Genomic DNA, 18,655 nt, shown 5'->3' on the forward strand with positions numbered 1-18,655 from the left:
ATTCATTTCAGAGTGAAGTGTATGTGACTTCTGTTTTGAGAGCAATGCAAAATGAAGTCACTTGTGAATTAATATTGTCGTGAAGGAAAGCCCAGAGAGAAATAAATCAGTGTTTTAGGAAACTTCCAGAGCTAGTGACTGATCTGGGACTTAGTTCTTGCATCCAGATTTTCACTTAACTGTGTGATGTTTAGGTAACTTCATTAAGCCATGGCTCAAACTGTACATAATTTTAATTCCCCTTTTAATGATTAGTTGTATGAGTCTGCTTTGTAAATACTCAAGTTTTCTTTTTTCTGTTTTTTGGGGGTTTTGTTTGTTTGTTTTAAAGCTACATATGTCACTGTTTGGGTATAGCAAATGAGTGGTAGTGCAGAAAATTATTTGATAAGGCTAAAACCTCCCACATTTTTGATTAAAGTTTCTTACACTGAAGTCATAATTAAAATTTCAGCACTTAATAGAATTGTATTACCAAGATGTGACTGGAGGTTTCACAGATGAGGCTTTTGGGAAAGCAGCCTTGGGTTGCTTGAAGGCAGTGAGCACTCAGAGAAGCGCTGCCCTGACTTGATGTTCCTTGCTAGATTTGTGTTGAAGATTATTTTTTGAGACTTAATAGTGAGCAGAATTGTTAATTTGTTACTGGAGAGAGGGAGGCAAGTGAGCTGTTAATTTTGTCTGAGAACTTTTAAAAAGGTGCAAAAGCTTCAAAGTATATTTGTATACATTAAGTCTGCACTGGCAGGATTCTGTTCGTAATGTAAAGGTGGAATGCTATAGTGTTTGGAGAAATACTAGTTCAAAATGTTCACTGTAGAGTTAGTCTTCTCTCGAATATAGACTACTTTTGCTTGTAACCTTGCTGTTGGAAGTTAACCTCTGGAAAATAGTCTTAGTTTAATTGCTCTGCACACCAGAACAAGTTTGGGAACTCAGTAAATTATTTGAATTGCCTTGCCCTTCTTGCTGATTTCACTTCCCAGATGCATTGTCATGTATGTCAGAAACCATAAAGGTTCCTTATTCCTTAAGATTAAAATAGCTGTGTTCAAAGGGATATTAGGAACAATATTGAAAATTCCAGCTATTGCTTTGTCCTTTCTTATCTTAACATGGACTGTAGGGTTTACCTTTCTGTGGTTTGATAGATGTGCAGTATTAGTTGTAAAGATTTTTTTTTTTTTTTTCTTTGGTGGGTGAGAGGGGAGGTTTGGGGTATCTTCAGCATGGCATTTTTTCAAACATTTTTCATGTGCTTAGGTGCATCCAAGCAGAAGTCAAGTTCCCTGCAGGTAGCAGATAAGGACCTACTGCCACCTTTTCACCCATACCAGCCTTTGGAATGCATAGTAGAAGAGACTGAAGGCAAGCTGAATGAACTTGGACAGAGAATTAGTGCTATTGAAAAAGCACAACTTAAATCATTGGAATTAATTCAAGGTGAACCTTTAAATAAAGATAAGATTGAAGAACTTAAAAAGAACAGAGAAGAACAAGTACAGAAGAAGAAGAAAATATTGAAGGAGCTGCAGAAGGTGGAAAGGCAGTTGCAGATGAAAACCCAGCAGCAGTTTACCAAAGAATATTTGGAGACCAAAGGTCAGACAGACACACCACTTCCCCTGCAGCAGCAGTGCCCACTTACAGGGGTCTTCCCAGAAGTGGAAGCTGATAAGGGTCTGCCAGAGGATAACTTTTCAGGGTTACCTCAGGTTGACACAATCTTGTCTAAAGATGATGAGCAACAACAGTCTCCACCATCTGCTGAACAAATAGAGTTTGTCCCTATCCAGCCTTTGCCAGCACCGCAATGTAACTTTTCTGGTAATTTAGGTTATAATGGGACAGAGTCTCTTGAACTTCAGAAAGCATTAGGGAATCAGCAGAATGTAGGACAGCAGCAGCAAATTGCTGGGCAGGGGCTCTTAGTTCAAGAACCAGACGGATTAATGGTTGCCACTCCAGCACAGACGCTTACCGACACTCTTGATGACCTAATAGCAGGTGGGTTAAGAAATATACCTATTTTTGCATTAATTTGTGTGCTCAGTTTCCCTCTCTCTCCTTCCCTCCAAAAACATCTTGGGGTTTTCCAGTTTGGGAATACTTGCTTAAGAATAAGTTCCTGATTAGTGCTATTAATCCTAACAGTGACTTCCAATTCTAACATTAGACTTCTAAATATCTTTTTTTTTTTCCAAAGTGCAACACTTCCTGTACTGGAGACCTGTTTTAGCCCCTTTGGCCTCATCTTTTTCTGTGCTTCTTTAAAACGCCTTATCATGAGCGATTAGTGGTGCCCATTAGGAAACTTGAAAGCGTGACCGTTTTATATCTTCTGTAGAATTTTCTATACAGGCTTATGCCTCAGTGACTTTCTTCAGTGTAGTAGCCATCTCTAGAAAAAGCCAAATTTTTGTCACTTGTGTGGACGAATGTGTCCCTCTCCTTGCTGCTTGAGGTGTTGGTACAGTTTAAGCACAACCTGGAATCCACACAACCACTCAGTTCTGTAATGGCTTGTGTTTTCACAAAACCCTCTAAACCCTAGTTGTTGTACAGGAATATCTGCTTGTTAGATATAACATGGCAAAAATGTGTCCTGTTATCTGGATGAAATGCAAAAATCCAAACATCCTTCCATTTGTTGATAATGGTGTGAAGAGGAATGGAAGTTCCCACACATTGGGTTGTGTGAGTCCCCTTGTGGAAAAAGAGGTATTGTTTTGGTTGACTTCATTTCATGGATTTGACTAGGATTGATGTTTGCTGCTTGGAGGTATGTAGGATATAGCCAGTGTTGTTTGGTCTGTAGGATTTTTTTTTGTTGTTGTTTGTTTGTTTTTAATTCAGTGTTTTTCAATGTTTCTTTGCACCTTGTGTCTGTCCCTCAGCCCTTATTTTCCTGTCTCCCCCTGACCCCTTCGTAGTCGCTGCCCTGTCCTCTTAAGTTCATTTCAAGGTTGTAGAAATGTGGGATAAGACCTTTTGCCATCCATTCCTGTGAACTTTTAGAATGGTAATTACATCAAGCTCATGCAAGTCAAGACTGCCTGCAATTTTGCAACCTCCCATGGAATCCATAGTTGGTGGAATAGTGTAGTGTGTTGTATCAGCTCCCTTCAGCTATACAGTGTAATTCAAAGAAATTCTCTTGTATTTAGAGAATCTGTTTTCGTTCCCCCTTTTCTGGCATGGCGTGCCTCCTGCCCCCACTCTATGGTGCTCTTCAGAGTATTCAGCCAAGAAAAAAAACCAAAAATGCAATTGGATTATTCTTGATTTTTATTACTCGAGATTTAGTACTAGAGTGTGTGAGGAGGAAAATTTGAATGGTTAATGCAAAATATAATCAACAAGAGCTAAATCTTTGGAGTAGTTCCTGTTGCTGACAGCTTAACGTATCTAGCACAAGACCATGCAGTATATACCCTTTCATGGTTAGCAGCTGTGTATTACATTCAAAATATTCAGTGCACCCAAAATGAAAAACTGCTGCAGTCAGCTGAGTGTGAGAACTGTGCAGTTTGAAAAAAGATTGCAAACAACCAGAAAAACTTTATCTTAAAAATAATTTAAAAAAAACTTGAATAGATATTCGTTCATTTTCTGAAACTGTTTACTGGTTTTGCTAAGAAATTAAAGACATCTTTTGCTAAGAAATGAGATTTACTCATTTCAAAAATTGATGCAAATAGCACGCTCTTCTACAACTACTAAAAACTATATTTACAGAAATGCAACTCAAGGAAACTTTAGCTGTCCAATTCCAGAGGCTCCTGCAAAAATGTATTGATGTTGCTTTATTGAAATCTATTTTCTTCTGAAATTCATAAGTTTGTTTTTCTTCCCTCCCCCAAAAAAATTGTTGGAAGAGAATTAGATATTTTGCTCATTTTTTAAATCCAGATTGTGTAAAAGAGTGACCCCTGTGTAAATTACAATCCTACTATATCTCAAATTTATGTACATTTAAAAACAAGCTGTAAACCTACCTACTCATACTCCTAACTCTTTGATCCATATTTAAAACGCACTTCACCTTTTTCCACAACCTTGCCCATTAGTCCTTAATTTTGTAAAGAAATTTTTAGAATAGAAACTGTTATGAGAACTGATTTTTACATGCGTGCTACAGATGCCAGATAAAATTGTTACGTGGCTTGTGCCTGGTGTGCAGGAAGTCTGTCTCTTAGAGGAGTTTTGTCTCACACTCGGGTGTGCCGATGAAGTGTCTACCTTGATCATGGTACCACTGGTGGAGCTGCAGTAATGGTGGTGAGTGACTCTTGGTTTAGAAGAGGTATGAACACTTCTATTCCTGCTGAGTATTCCAGTTTGTATTAGGTCTACTTCAGAAGAACAGAAATATTAAATTGACTTTTTGCCCTCTGCACTGAAATACCTTTTACTGTTGCTCTTAACAGTGATGATGTATCAAGAGACAAATTTTTCAAAGCCTTGGTTGAGACTAGTTGTAAGGGACAACTTGCATTTCTACAAAGCCTCAAGTCTTTATTTTGCTGACTGACTTTATTGTGACAACATACATAAATGGAGTAATTATCTTGCTAGTCTGCTGGCATAATTTGTCAGTTGCTAGGTGTTGAGATGGTTGATGTCAAGGTGCAAAGTGATGGAAGTCTTGCTGGCAGTCAGTCACTGGTAGACGTGTACCTGAGTCCCCTCTTTCATAAAGCTTCGCAGAAGTAACCGAGTAACCTTTGGAAAGTCAGGTAAAACCTAAAAATGAAGCAGCTCTTTCCACTCCAGATGGGTTTGGTTGTAATGGAGTTTATTTAGATGTCCTGAAGCAAAAAATCTTGCAAGTAATCCTATCTTTGAAGGTGTGACTTACTACAGTCAAAATTTTAATTGGGTTTACAAAAGAGAGATAGGTGTGCAGTTTAGAGTGGGAAAGCAATAAATTAATTTGGATCACATCTTCCAATAGAAGAGGACTTTTTGGATCTAATTTTCATTACTCAGTACACATTTGGTTTCTTAAAGTATCTTGTCTTGCATAGTTGGGGTTTCATTTCAGTTAACATTATGCATTTACTGTAGTAGATTTCTTAGTTGGCAGTATCTGAATTGAGGCTTTTTTGCCGTTTTAGGGTATTCAAGATGAGGAACTTTTTTTTTTTTGTTGTTGTTGTTGCTAGGTTTTGTCTCTAGCTGGAATATTTTTATTCCTGTTTGTTCTACTCAGCTGGTATTTTTAGTCAGGAGGTGGCATCTCTGTGTGCTTCTGTCTGACTCTTCTTCTGCAAGCTCCCATTTGTATACTGAAATTCCAGATGTGTTTTGAGAAACTTTATTAACTGTTATTTGGTTCTGAAATTCTGGTTGTGGTCAGTTATACACAGTTGTGATATTTTAAGGTAATGATTTGGAAGGTGACATCTAAGTTACTGTATTTAGGATTGCTCTTTGGAGTAAAACTGGTTACTAGGATAATCCAGAGTGAGAAATGGTGACTCATGAAACAAGATGCAGGTACCAATGTGCAAAAGCCTCTGTGCAGTAACACGTTACTGAGAAGCTGCGTGGACAGGCTGAAAGACTGCTCAGTCATGAAAAAAGGATTGTTTTCTTTGTCCTGAAAATCCCAGTTCCTTTGAGGAAAGGGGAGCTGAAATCCAAGTCCAATATTTATGAATGTTCATGCTCACAGCATGACAACGGTTAGGTACATGCAGTTTCAGACTACAGCTGCAATCTCATCCAGAGCTGCTTTCTCGGGGTTCTGCCAATGCCTCCAGAGTCGTACTTAGATAAAATACCAAGTTCTTGCTTCCTTTTGTTTTACTCATGTTTCCTGTGATATTTTTTCATAACTTTGGAAAGTAGTCATCCATGTCTTTGGAGACCTGTCTTCAACTTCACACTGATTCAAAGAAAGTCTCTTTGGAAAGTTGCAAGCCCTTCTTAAAATGTGGAGAACCTGGATTTTGTTGTGTGTAGAACATTTTTTTTTTTTTAATACAAGTCTTCTGAATATTGAAGTCTATGGAAATGTCCAAAACCTATGTCACAAAATAGGTATTTTATAAAGATCTGAGGTACACATTGTAAAAACTAATTTTTATTTGTTTTCTTAATCAATGCCTAGCTATCATTGTGTTTATTGGTACCCTTCCTGGTGAAAAGACAAAACACCTGTTCCGTAGGAAGCAATCTGCATGTTGGAAAGTTTTCCCCTTCTCGGAGGGTGAAAGCTGCATGTTTTTCTAGTCCATTAAAATCCTGTGGCATGGTGTAGAGATGTTGAAGGTGATCATCCCCCACGGTTGGTTTTATGCCCTTCAGATAGCCTTGGTGTCGCAGGCAGTGCCAGTGCTGCTCTCCACTGCCGAGCTGCGGTGCCGCAGTCATTCCTGCATTAATGCCAGTTATAGAGATGAAAGTCTGGAGTGGGTATGGTGGTATTGCCCCTCAGAGAGACTGCACATTAGCTTCTGGCACTGTCACTATGACCTGCTAAAAACTAGTGACTGGCAAGACGTCCTCGACTTCCCTGGGGCGGGTGTCAGACTGATGAAGCCATCCCTGAGGGCACAGCTGGGCTCTTCCTGGTAGCTGGAGGCAGAAGCAGAGAGGTGGCTCTCCCATTGTGTCCTGTCAGTAGGATGACCTCGTCTCCCTGGATGGGGTTTGCAGGAGGAGTAGCTGTCCCACCTCTTGTGTTTGAGGCTGGTAATCCAGAAACGGACTTGAGAAAATATGAGTTAACTCCAATTTCATACAAATGTATGCGAAGGGATGTTGGAACCATTATTGCAAGGTCATGTTTGACTTGAAAAATCTATATGTTGCGTAACTTCAGCTGAGCTAAATCAGCCCCAGAAAACTGGAGGTAGAAGTTCTCAGACATGTTTTGCTCCACAGAGCACGAATTATGTTGATGCTCCATTGGGCCAGCTTGCCAACCACACTAAGGAAATAGAAAATTACACTTTAAAAAATCCTGCAGTTTTGTAAACTCAGTAGTTATAGAGGGGAAGATTAATCAGTGGGCATTGTAGGACTGTTTGTTGTTAGATTTTATTTTAAACAAGAGTTTGAGGTATCAGTACAGGGTTTATCTGCATTTCTACTGCTGTTGCTGTTCTCTCTCACGTTTGACTTGTTACTGTGCACGTGAAGTGGTTAGCGCACACTCACATGTTTCAAACATATGATGAAAATCTAAAGTATGCAAGAAATACTTGGACATTTTCAGTCATAGATGTGAAATGTAGAGAATTTGTGGAACCTGTAACAGCAACGCTGAATATATTACATTAAGGACCCTTAAACTGGCTCAAGTGGAGTCCCTCTGCGCAGCCCCTGCTTTGTATGCACAGCACATGCACGTAGTTTTAGATGTAACTGTAGTTGCAAGATCTGAAAGCATTGAGCCAGTGTCTTTCATAAGGAAGGACCAGTTTGATTTAAGTCCTTCACAGGGTGATTTGGTGTTTTGTATTTTGGAAGGAATAATCTTTAGAAATCCAATTACTATCTTGCACTTCAGTGCATAGAGCAAGAAAACAATTGTATTGCACTAATTAATGCTCATCTGCTGCTATAAGTGATAACCCATAGTAAGCAGATTAAGTGTGCGAGGTTTCATATTTGAAACTTTTAATACAAACCTGTTTTGCTTGTGAAGGTTGTAATGTGAAGCAAGTCAACTCTGAATTCAGATACTATGTTGCTTAAATGTGGTAGACAAACGTTAATGCTGGTTTTTGCCTATGCACCATGAAGAATGCTTTACTTAAATACAATTGAAAACTGTCACCTCCCAAAATTTCAGTGACAAACCGCCTCCATGTTTCCAGAACCCAACTGAAGTGACCCATCTAAACTTGCTCCAGTCTGTTTCCTTTGTCTCGCATATGCAGTCCTATATGCAGTCCTGTAGGCTGAATAAGTGGTATTAGTGGTCATGTTGAGGATTTTTCTAAGACTTTTCTGTCTGCACCATTTTCCTATGAGTAATTGCTGGTGTGTAATTTGTCAATGGAATTGGGAAGGTTGAGCTGGGAAAGGTTTGCAAAAATTTCTCTTTAAGTTGTATGCAGGTTTGAATTCATCTGTGATCTTCCCTTATTGTTTGAAATGCTTCAACAAAAGCAAAATGCTGCTGCTTATTTCTTATCTGCAGTTGTTAGTGTTTTCCATCAGTTGCTTGTTCCAGGAATACTACAAAATACTATGTGTCTTGGAATAATTAAAGCTAAACAGGTATTCCATCTAATGAGGCTGCACAGTATAGAAATTTGGCAATCCAGCAGTGACAATACTTGTCAAATCCAGCTGCTACATTAGCATGGCATACTATTGTTAAGGTGTACTCATAGCTAGTACGTAGGTTTGTTAGACCTTCCTGCCAAGTAATCCCAGCTGAGCCTTAGATTTGTTTGGGCTCCCCTCAGACTCTCATTTGGTTACAAAGGCAGGCAGAGGTCTTGGCCGCATGATATATATGTGCAGGGATATTACGCTGCTTCTTCTGGTAAAGCTTCATTTAAAACTAGGTGAATAAAATGGGATTCTCAATTATCAATTTTTTTTTAATTTTCTTTTAAAAGAAGATAAAGTTGCATTCCTTGTGTTCCTGAGATGTACTAGATCTTCAGGATGAAATCTTTTACAGGCTGTGGATCAATCAGAATAAATTTTAGGGAGCACAGACAGTTTTCAGCTTTCTTATTTTTGTTGACTGCCCCCTCCTGTCTGCTTCTCTTCCACCCTTCCTGGGTTGTTTTAACTCTGACACACGATTAATGGTGTAAGTTCCTGTCAGTCATCTTGCTTTGAAAACCTTCTCTGGAGACTAGGTGTGCACTAACCTTTACATGAAAAACTTTTGAATTCCAGAATGAGACTGTATTTCTGAACATTAGGTTTGTGTTTTAGGGATAAATCATTTGCCTGTTTAGACTGAGCATATGATTGCGCTCTAACAGTGAAGGTTACAATTTGAAAGGGATAACTAATAATCTTCATAATTCATACTTGTAATACATACAGACTAATTTATAAAATTATTTTCTAACTTAACACAGTTTGGAGATGATACTTGCACTGTTTAACTGCCGGAAGGCTTCTTTGCGCAAGACACCAACACATTTGTTTTTAGGAATACTGAATTTGTTTCCCCCCATTACTGTTTTTATAGTAGACTGTTGCAGTTTTATGGGACTAAATATTTTTCATATTAAATGTGGCATTCCTAAGAGTGGATTAATAACATGGTGTTACTTTTCAGCTGTGAACAGCAGAGTGCCCAGTGGCTCCACCAGCTCCTCGCACACTACCGAATCCCCTACGCCTGAGCCTTGTTCACAGGCATTGAGCAATGTGCCCTCGCAGTCAGTGCTCCCTATGTATCCTTCAGTTGACATCGATGCACATGTGAGTAATTGCAATTGGTTTTGAGTGGATTTGATTCTGATAAATTCTGAAAGGAAAAAATTTAATCTAGTACTGTCTTAAAAATGTTAAAGTTCTCTTAAAGTATTTTTAATTTCTGAATATCTGCTTCTTTTTCTTCCCAACCGTGCAGACTGAAAGTAATCATGACACTGCTCTGACCCTTGCATGTGCGGGAGGTCATGAAGAACTTGTATCTGTACTAATAGCACGTGGTGCCAATATTGAACACAGAGACAAGAAGGGTAAGCTAAAACAGTAAAACAGTTTGACCATGAACTACAACTTGAAACAGTGAATTTCAAATTGGGATTTGGGATACTTTGCTTCAGAAATTACCAAAGCTTGCAAAAATGTAGAACTGCATTCTTGCACTGCATGTTGAAATATTGGCCATATAAAGCCAGTGACATTGCATGCCTTTCTATCTATATTTTTGAAAGGAAGTGCATCTGAGTGGTATCTTAAGCAGATCTGCAAAATGTGAAGCACTTGTCCTTATGATTCACCCTCTACAAAAGACCTTAGCATACTATGTAGAGTGGCTAATGGGGGTAAATATAAAATCCTGACTGAGAAAGCTAATGGGGAGTAGTTGTCAGGTTGTGTATCGTAGTGTTCCCAATTACAGAGTTGAGCAAAATCTCAAATCTTTTAGAGCTGAGAGAACAAAACCTACCATGCCTCTCTCCTTGGCACGTTGACCACTGGAAAGAAGCAAGGTGCACAGTGTACATCGTGTTCGCTTGTTGGAGCTTTTTAAATAGGAATTAAGTGGAAAGTTGTGACTTCTCTAAAGAGATGAGTTGGTCGGAACTTAATCCAAACTGATCAGTGCAAGTATTGTTTAGATTTCTTTTGAAGAGCCTTTAATTATATTTGGCTAGAATCAGAGCCTAGATGGGTCAGAAGAGGGCTAGGAAAGGGTCTGAGATTGTGGCCTATACCAGGAAACCCCCAGTCTGAGAAAGACATGTCTGATCAGTAGAAGTCATTGTGAATTAACCCTTTTGTGCATTTCTGCTCCTTAATAATACTTTTGAGATTCTCAAGGTTGCTTTTAACATGCTATCTTGTTACTAGGTTTTACACCTTTGATTCTGGCTGCAACTGCTGGACATGTTGGTGTAGTGGAAATTCTTCTAGACAAAGGTGGGGATATAGAAGCACAGTCTGAGCGCACAAAGGATACTCCGCTTTCGTTGGCATGCTCTGGTGGACGCCAAGAGGTACAGACATATTTGTCCTCAATGGGTTTGAATTGGTTTTTGTAGGTAGTTTTTTGTACAGTGTTTTGTTGATTGTATAATAAATCATCCTTTTTCTGGAAGGTTTTTAACCTGTATAAGTGTAGCTAGTTTAAGTCTTTTTCTTCTTCCAAGAGGAAAGGGAATTTATTCTTTTCTCCCTTGCCTATTCCAGTTTTGTTAGCTAATGGTTGTTATAACTTCTGGTCATTCTTCTGTTGATGTATCCTTGCAAGATAAGTACTTTTGTGAGGGAGATAGAGATGTTTAATGAATAACTTCATTCACTGAACACTTCCCTTATGCATCCTCCCCGCTCTCAAAACTAAAACAGCTGGTGCAGGCACACAAGGACAGAAACTGGAATTCTGTGTTGGCAGTACATGGTTTTAGTGGTAATGTGCAGGGCTGATAAGTGCCGATGCGGTGCAGGGCACATTATGCTAGTCTGTTAAGAATGTTTCAGTTTTCTCTCAGTTTTTTTTTGTTTGGGGTTTTTTTTTTTTTTTTTTTTGTCCAAATAGGATTTGTTAAATCCTTCCTACTTTAGTCATGGGCATACTAGCTTAGAAGATGGCATGGGGATGGCAAAAGGCTCTGTGCCAGGTACAGGAATGGTAAGTTTTGGAACTTGTAAGGATTAAAACAGTTGGTCAAAATTGGAGAGTTTCCACTTTGACTTTGGAATTGCAGATCTTTAACAGTAAAAGTGCTGTTCACAAATAAAAGGAGAGATCAGCGTGGCCTGTGATAGCATTACTTATTGAACTACTTAAGTCTTTTGTTCTTCCTCTGTTTTTTTCTTATGATTTTGGCTTAGCAACTTATGAGGCAGCCTTTTTTGTGGCTTATTTGAAAATCACCTAGCCTATGTTATTAGTAAAATGAGGCCCACTGAAGTGCAGTATGTCACCAGAAATGTTTTCATTTTTCCCCCTTTTATTTCTCTTAAGCAGCTTCTGATAGAAAAGTCCTTCCTTATGCTTGTTCCATTAACATCGGTTGGTCTGATTTTTACCATGTGTTTTGTTGGAAAGACCATATAATACAGATGGTCAAACTTGGCTTAAGACTCATTTGAATTAAAGTTGTGGGAGTTTCTGAAAGAGACGCTCAAACAGTGTGAGATGTTATGGGAGTGGAATAGATCCGTTGTTTGCAAACTTAAGATTCACAGGAAGAGCTTCACTTTAAAGCCTTGCATTTTGATTAGGTAAAATAATCTTTCTGGAAGACAAGTGCTGCACTGCTACAACCCACACAGATTAGCTGTTGTATTCATCAGTTGCTAAGTCTGTACAGTGGATATGTAAAAGTAAAGCAAAAGAGGATAGAGGTTTTCCTGCAGAATCTTATCTATTGACAATGGAAACTGGTAGCATACTGGACGGCTTGAACATATAACATCCTTTCACTTCCTGGATAATAGCGAAGGCCACAGTATGCCTTTTAATATGCATGCTGTCTTTTCAGGTTGTTGATTTACTCTTGGCCCGGGGAGCAAATAAAGAACATAGGAATGTGTCTGATTATACACCATTAAGCCTTGCTGCATCTGGTGGCTATGTTAATATCATCAAGATTCTTCTCAATGCTGGGGCAGAAATTAATTCAAGGTAATGTACTGTGTACACCAGATGAACTACAGTATAGGACAGACACTCCATTGTTGGCTACGTACTGAGGCATAGATTGGAATCTCTATTACTTTCAGACCTGCTTGCAGCCTTTCCACACTGATGTTATCCTTTATGCTCATGTTATCTTAGTGCTTTTAAATTGCCTTTAACTATCACAAACTTCATCTGCCTTATACCTAAATTTTAAGGGATTATTATAGTTCGCAAACCTATTCCTTCCCTTTCCATTTTCCACCATTCTGGGATCTAGAAGTCAAACTGTTTCCAATAGAATGAGGTAAAGGAACCAGCCGAAGCACTAGGGGCACCTGTATGTGTTTGAAGATGTCTTTTTCAGTAAGAGGAACAAATTTACACAGCTGTGTCTCTTAAGCCTCCTCTTTCTTCATTTTAAGAAAACTTATGTATGTTCTATCACTAGAGAAAGTTAAAACTGCAGCTGTGCTAGAAGCATGTTTTTTCTGAATGAATCAAATGCAGCCTTGATTTTTAGTATATGAAGTTTAAGGCTTATGTGTGCTTCAGCCATGTTCAGAATGTCTAAAAGCTGAAATGTATTTTCCTTGTTTATAAATTGCAATTGTCTATTGCATGTAGTTACTCTGGTTTCTCCTATCAATTAAAAAATGCTAGAATTTTAGATCAGTGTCTATATATGTTATATGTTCCTTTCTGGCTTACAACAAAACATTTTGTTCCTCTTAGATATGCTTGTATTTCCCAGAGTATTCCTCTGGTTCTGGGAACTGCAGTTTGTTTCTTTCCCTTTAGGACTGGGAGTAAGCTAGGTATTTCTCCTCTGATGCTGGCTGCTATGAATGGCCACGTACCTGCTGTGAAACTGTTGCTTGATATGGGTTCTGATATTAATGCCCAAATTGAGACCAACCGGAATACAGCCCTCACCCTGGCCTGTTTCCAAGGCCGAGCAGAGGTGGTCAGTCTGCTTTTGGACAGGAAGGCCAATGTCGAGCACAGGGCAAAGGTAAGTGTGTGAATCGCCTTTCCTTATGACTTATTTCTAACTGGTGATTACTCTGAGTTATAAAGTTTCTTCAGATTTTCCTGTTACTTTAAGCCTCTCTGGGCTCAGAGGACTTATTAAATCAGAGGACTTATTAAATCAGAGGACTTATTAAATCAGAGGACTTATTAAATCAGAGGACTTATTAAATATTCTGAAATAAGTTTGTTTATTTGGGTTTTTTTGTTTGTTTGTTTGTTTTAAAAAAGTATCAATGGTGACGAATTTTTTGCATTAGGGAAAAGCTGACTGGTCCTGAGTTCATAATGAAACTTAGATTGACTCTTGTTCTGTAGTACTGAGAAACTTTTCAGGTTTAAGCTTGACATGATACTTGTTAACAGAACAGATATACATATTTTTGCATATGAGTGAAGTCTAGGCAGGAAGAGAAGAGTGTTGCTTATAGTGATTCTCATATTGAACAGATCTCTTGTCTACAACAGAAGTAGTGCAATCAAGCTTTGTAAAGCTTTTACGTTTCTGTAGTACCCATGGCTTCAGTACTGTGACTTTCTGTGCCTCTGAAATGCTCCACAGGTCCCATCCTTTGGTACTCTGGGACAGCTTTGTGTCTCCTGCCATAAAGCAAGCTTAAAGCTTGTGTAGACAGCCAGACTGATTTCCCCAGCACAAAGGAATTTTTGGTAACTCCTAAGGCTGCTGAAATAATTGCTGTGTCTGTCTACTCCGCCTGCTTCTGGAATGACTGTGGCTGGAGAAAAGGGGATATGGATAAAAGCCAGCTCTCAAATGGTCAGTTGGGCATGTTAGCAGCTGGTATAAGGTTATTTAACAGTCTAGCCTGGCAACTAAGTTGGGCCCGTATCAGTCTCAGTGCTAAGGGAGGCTAGAGAAAAGCTATAAAGCCAGTTTCTGAGCATTTTCGTAGAGACATTTGTGTCTTCATTTGGATCTGTTCTAACCTCTGTTTTAGAGATCCTGTTGTAAATGTTCTTTTTGCTGTTGAGACAGGTATCTGGTCATACTTAGTCAACAGTTTGCCTGGGTTTGTATAAATCAAAGCCCAAGCAGTTTGGTTTTTGTTTTGGTTTTTTTTTTGGTTGGTTGGTTTGATTGGTTTTTTTTGTGTTTTTTTTTTTTTGTTTGTTTGTTTGGTTTTTTTTTTTGAGGAAGAGACTGCTTGAAGTTAGGCTCCTAAACTATATATAAGCAGCTAAATAAAAAGTCTGATTGCCCTGTGTAGAAATCTTTTATGTCTTATCCAAAGTATATTGTACAAATTTCACACTGCGTAACTTACTCTCTTTGCACAGACTGGTCTCACACCTCTGATGGAAGCGGCTTCAGGAGGATATGCAGAGGTTGGAAGGGTTCTCCTTGATAAAGGAGCAGATGTTAATGCTCCACCTGTGCCTTCCTCAAGAGATACAGCTTTAACAATTGCAGCAGATAAGGGTCACTACAAGTTCTGTGAGCTTCTGATTAATAGGTAAATTATTTCTTATCATTAGCAGCACATTTATTCTGTAGCTGTCTTCCTCTGTGGCAATGGTGCCCTTGTTTACATTGCCTTGTGCATCTGAGAGCAAAGGGAATGGGAAGCTTTGGATCAAGATGTTTTATCTGTTCCCTACTCTCCAGTGTTATCCTGGAGTATCCTGCTACTCCAGTGTTAATTAAGCTAAGCAGGCAGCTGGGACCACAAGTAAGCAAACAGTGTCTGGCTTGGCAGCTCTGTTGGCTGTGTATTCATCCAGCAATTCCCACATGAGCATTTCCCCGCTGTCACCTGGGGGAGCAAAGCCTGGAAGTAGCTCTTGAGCTCTTCAAGCATAACCCTATGTGCTGCTAAAATCTCAAGGGGCTGCTTTGTCCTGTGCGTAGTCACCTCATTAATGATAATTTAAAGGACCCACGGTTGCTAGTTGCATGGCTGTGGTGCAGTAGGCTACATTAGGCAAGTGTTTGTTTCTGTAAGAGAGGTTTAAATAATCCCTGTGTCACTACATTGCAATTTAAACAGCAGATTTCAGGGACAGAATTTCTCTATCCAGCCAGCCACTAGATTTCAGTAATTAAAGTTATATATCCAATTGTACTCTGATCTTTTGCAATCTTACTTCCTGACTTCCACCTTTACTCATACCTTGTTTCATTCGATTACACTTATACTTTTTTAGAGGAGCGCATATTGATGTTCGTAACAAGAAAGGAAACACGCCTCTGTGGTTGGCAGCTAATGGTGGTCACTATGATGTGGTTCAGTTGCTTGTGCAAGCAGGAGCAGATGTGGATGCTGCAGATAATCGGAAAATTACACCTCTTATGTCAGCATTTCGCAAGGTAGGAGACCAACTTAATTTTATGCTTCAGTGCTAAATGTTTTCAAAACAGTTTCTCATTTGGTCTTAAATCTGAATGCTTGGTTTTGGAAGAATCAAATATAACACAGCAAAATTACTATTTTAATAAAATGCCTGCTTTAAAGTAATCATAATCTGTGTACTTCACGCAGATCTAATTTTTGAGAGCTGAAAAACTTTGTTCCATAAACCATGTTAACTTTATTATTTCCAGTTATGCACTGTCAAAAACTTTCATTGTTTGACATTTCACTGTTTTGAGATTACTGTAGTCCCCCCTAAATTTCTGCAGATTATACTGCTTGTTTCAGTCCTTCTTTTGAAATGAACAGAACACCAATCTGTCCTGATTCCTTTGTGCTTCTCCTGTTCCGTTCCTAATTTGTTGTTGAGTGGGACACTTTGTGTAGTTGACTCTTTTGCCACCTGCTTCTTGGCAGGAGGAACGTTGCTTTGTGATGGTTTCGTCAGTTATGTTGTTGGATGCAATGAGTATAGCTATAGCAGAGGAATTTATTAACTGTAGCTGCTTTGCCTGTAACAAAATATCAAATTAGTGTACAGCTTCTTTGACAAACAGCAATACTGAGCATGCCGCTGCTGTCCCTCCCTTGCTTTGAAATAACTTTATAGAGACAACAGTTGGATACTTTCTGTGTGGTTGCAGTGTACCCCATCAATGAGTGGACCCAGCTGCAGAGGAATGTGTTTGCCAGGATAATAGTCAGGTGGCTCAGTTCCCTGACCTTGTAATTGAACAATTGTACCTTGTAATTGAACAATCTAAGTTAGCTCTGTGGTGTGAGTGGCAAGAGTGTGGGTTGGGGTGACAGGTGGGGTCTAAGGAGGGTATTCTTGGCTGTTACTAAAAACATGAACAGCTGCCTCTGTCCTTGAGCTTGGTTTGGTCCTTGTATTTTAAAATAAGAAATTACTTATGGGAGAGCTTGTCTTTGCCACCATGATGTAGAACAGCAGACATGCTGTCAACACTGAGCGAACAGTAACTACCTTTCTTCCCAAACAGCAGCTTACCAGAAATGTTCTTGCTCATGTTTAGTCTTTTGCATTGAACTAAGAGATATCAAAATTGTATTTTGATGATGAACGTTGACAATTGTATACAAAAGATTAGAATTTTCTTTGCTATTCTAGGGGCATGTGAAAGTAGTTCAGTTCCTGGTGAAAGAAGTTAACCAGTTTCCCTCAGATATTGAATGCATGCGATACATAGCAACGATAACTGATAAGGTGAGTTTAACTTTGGGAAAAGACCCTGTCCCTTATTTTCAGCAAAAATATACATGAGAGATTCTTAAGTATTCAAAAATTGAGTGTGCATGTTTGCTTATCTATGTTTGATTTGGAGGTTGTGCATGTCTCCTTTTTAATACAGGAAAAAAAAAAATCAGTGCTTAGAGTCCTATTTCCTTGAAATAGTTTGTATGTTTAAGAATACAGGGAAGCTAATCTCATGTTTGTAGAGCAAACCTTACTCCTCAATTTTAGTTTATTATGGAGGTGGTAAGACCAGTTTGCATTCCAGGACCTGTTGAAAAAGTGTCACCAGTGTGTGGAGACAATTGTGAAAGCTAAAGACCAGCAGGCTGCAGAAGCAAATAAGAATGCAACTATATTGCTGAAGGAGCTAGACCTGGAAAAAGTGAGTAGAGAAGTGCTGTTGTGTAGCATAACAGTTTGAACTATGTATTAATCTATTGGCTGTATTTCCTGTTTGTGCTTCTTGGGGCAGTAGTTCTTCATGCTGTGACTGTATGTGCTTTCCTTCCTATAAAATACAAAAAGTGAAGCGTGTACTGAGGGTGGCAAATTAGAACTGACTTCCGCTTCAGCCACTCCGTTATCCTTTTTAGGAAAGCTTGGACTTGGCAATAATTACCTTAGGTAGTGGTAGCTCTCTTGCATTACTTCAGTGCAGATGACGTGTGAATAAGGGAGGTCTTTGGTCTTGGTGATGTGGTACATGGTATGTTATATATTGTGTAAGATGTAGTCCATAAGTATTTTATGGACTTCTACTCAGTGTTACAAAAGAGAGCCTACAAGCTGCCTGATGACCTATATGGAGTTGAGCAGATAGTGGGGAAAATCAACTTCTCCCTCACTGAGAATACTGTGAAGTGTCCCAGAGTAATGCAGACACTTCTTAAGCACTCTTTAGTGGGCTCTCTCCATGGATGCTCTTAAAATTTTTGATGAACAAGTTCCATATTAATTTATTAAATTTTCCAGGTTGCTGACTAGTTAATCACCTATCAGTTGCTGTGCAAAGCTACAGTATAGCATAGTTGACTTGACTGATTCCATATATTAAAAAAAAAAAAAGTGGTTAAAATTATAGCAGTTTTTTCTGTACAATACTCTGGGAGATCTTTTTGAGTCAAGATGTGAACATTGCCGAAAAAATATTAATGAGGCTATTAAATGTTTTTTTGAGAAAGGACTGAGATGATGAGAGATTTTGCTGGTTTTCCAGTAAAATGCTATTTTTATAGTACCCCTGCTTTGGCTGTTACTTTGTTGTCATTCCTTAGAAGTTTTGGGACCAACTAGTCCTGTTGTTCTATAAGGTCTAACCAGTTTCTGCATAATGATTCAGTGTGTGACAGTTATTCTAGTTCATTGTGCTCTCTCCTTTCTCCCTCCCCCCAGATTTCTAGGAAAGATCTGAATTATAAATATAATTTAGTCTGTGTGAAAATGTTTAAATATGGATCCTTTTCTCGTACATAGTCAAGAGAGGAGAGCAGAAAACAAGCTCTGGCAGCTAAAAGGGAGAAAAGAAAAGAAAAGAGAAAGAAGAAGAAAGAGGAACAAAAAAGAAAACAAGAAGAAGATGAAGAAAACAAGCCTAAAGAAACTCTGGAACTGCAAGAAGATGATGATGAAGAAGAAAATGATGATGAAGGTAAAGAACAAGTGTTTCTATGAACAATGTAGTTGTGGGGGTGCCTTTTTTTAACCACC

The 18,655-nt window shown here is 38.8% G+C and overlaps 1 protein-coding gene across 17 annotated transcripts in view; it reads left to right on the forward strand.

Moving 5' to 3' along the window:
• The window catches only part of ANKHD1 (ankyrin repeat and KH domain containing 1), a gene marked incomplete at its 3' end in the record, with an annotated part of 121,926 nt that overhangs the window by 80,774 nt on the left and 22,497 nt on the right, over window positions 1-18,655 (forward strand). For 14 of the 17 annotated variants that reach the window (XM_082324262.1, XM_082324273.1, XM_082324272.1 and 11 more), the window contains 11 exons: window positions 1,264-2,007; window positions 9,266-9,411; window positions 9,563-9,674; window positions 10,513-10,658; window positions 12,150-12,292; window positions 13,088-13,301; window positions 14,618-14,793; window positions 15,485-15,647; window positions 16,823-16,918; window positions 17,214-17,330; window positions 18,422-18,596. In XM_082324262.1, the coding sequence (XP_082180388.1) occupies window positions 1,264-2,007; window positions 9,266-9,411; window positions 9,563-9,674; window positions 10,513-10,658; window positions 12,150-12,292; window positions 13,088-13,301; window positions 14,618-14,793; window positions 15,485-15,647; window positions 16,823-16,918; window positions 17,214-17,330; window positions 18,422-18,596 (2,232 nt within the window). Of the gene's footprint in view, window positions 1-1,263; window positions 2,008-9,265; window positions 9,412-9,562; window positions 9,675-10,512; window positions 10,659-12,149; window positions 12,293-13,087; window positions 13,302-13,880; window positions 14,022-14,617; window positions 14,794-15,484; window positions 15,648-16,822; window positions 16,919-17,213; window positions 17,331-18,421; window positions 18,597-18,655 lie in introns of those variants that run through there. The other 3 variants (XM_082324266.1, XM_082324267.1, XM_082324268.1) reach the window with 3 other exon arrangements.

This window comes from Platalea leucorodia, assembly GCF_965183815.1.
Source record: "Platalea leucorodia genome assembly, chromosome: 11".
In the NCBI taxonomy this organism is placed as follows: Eukaryota; Metazoa; Chordata; class Aves; order Pelecaniformes; family Threskiornithidae; genus Platalea; species Platalea leucorodia.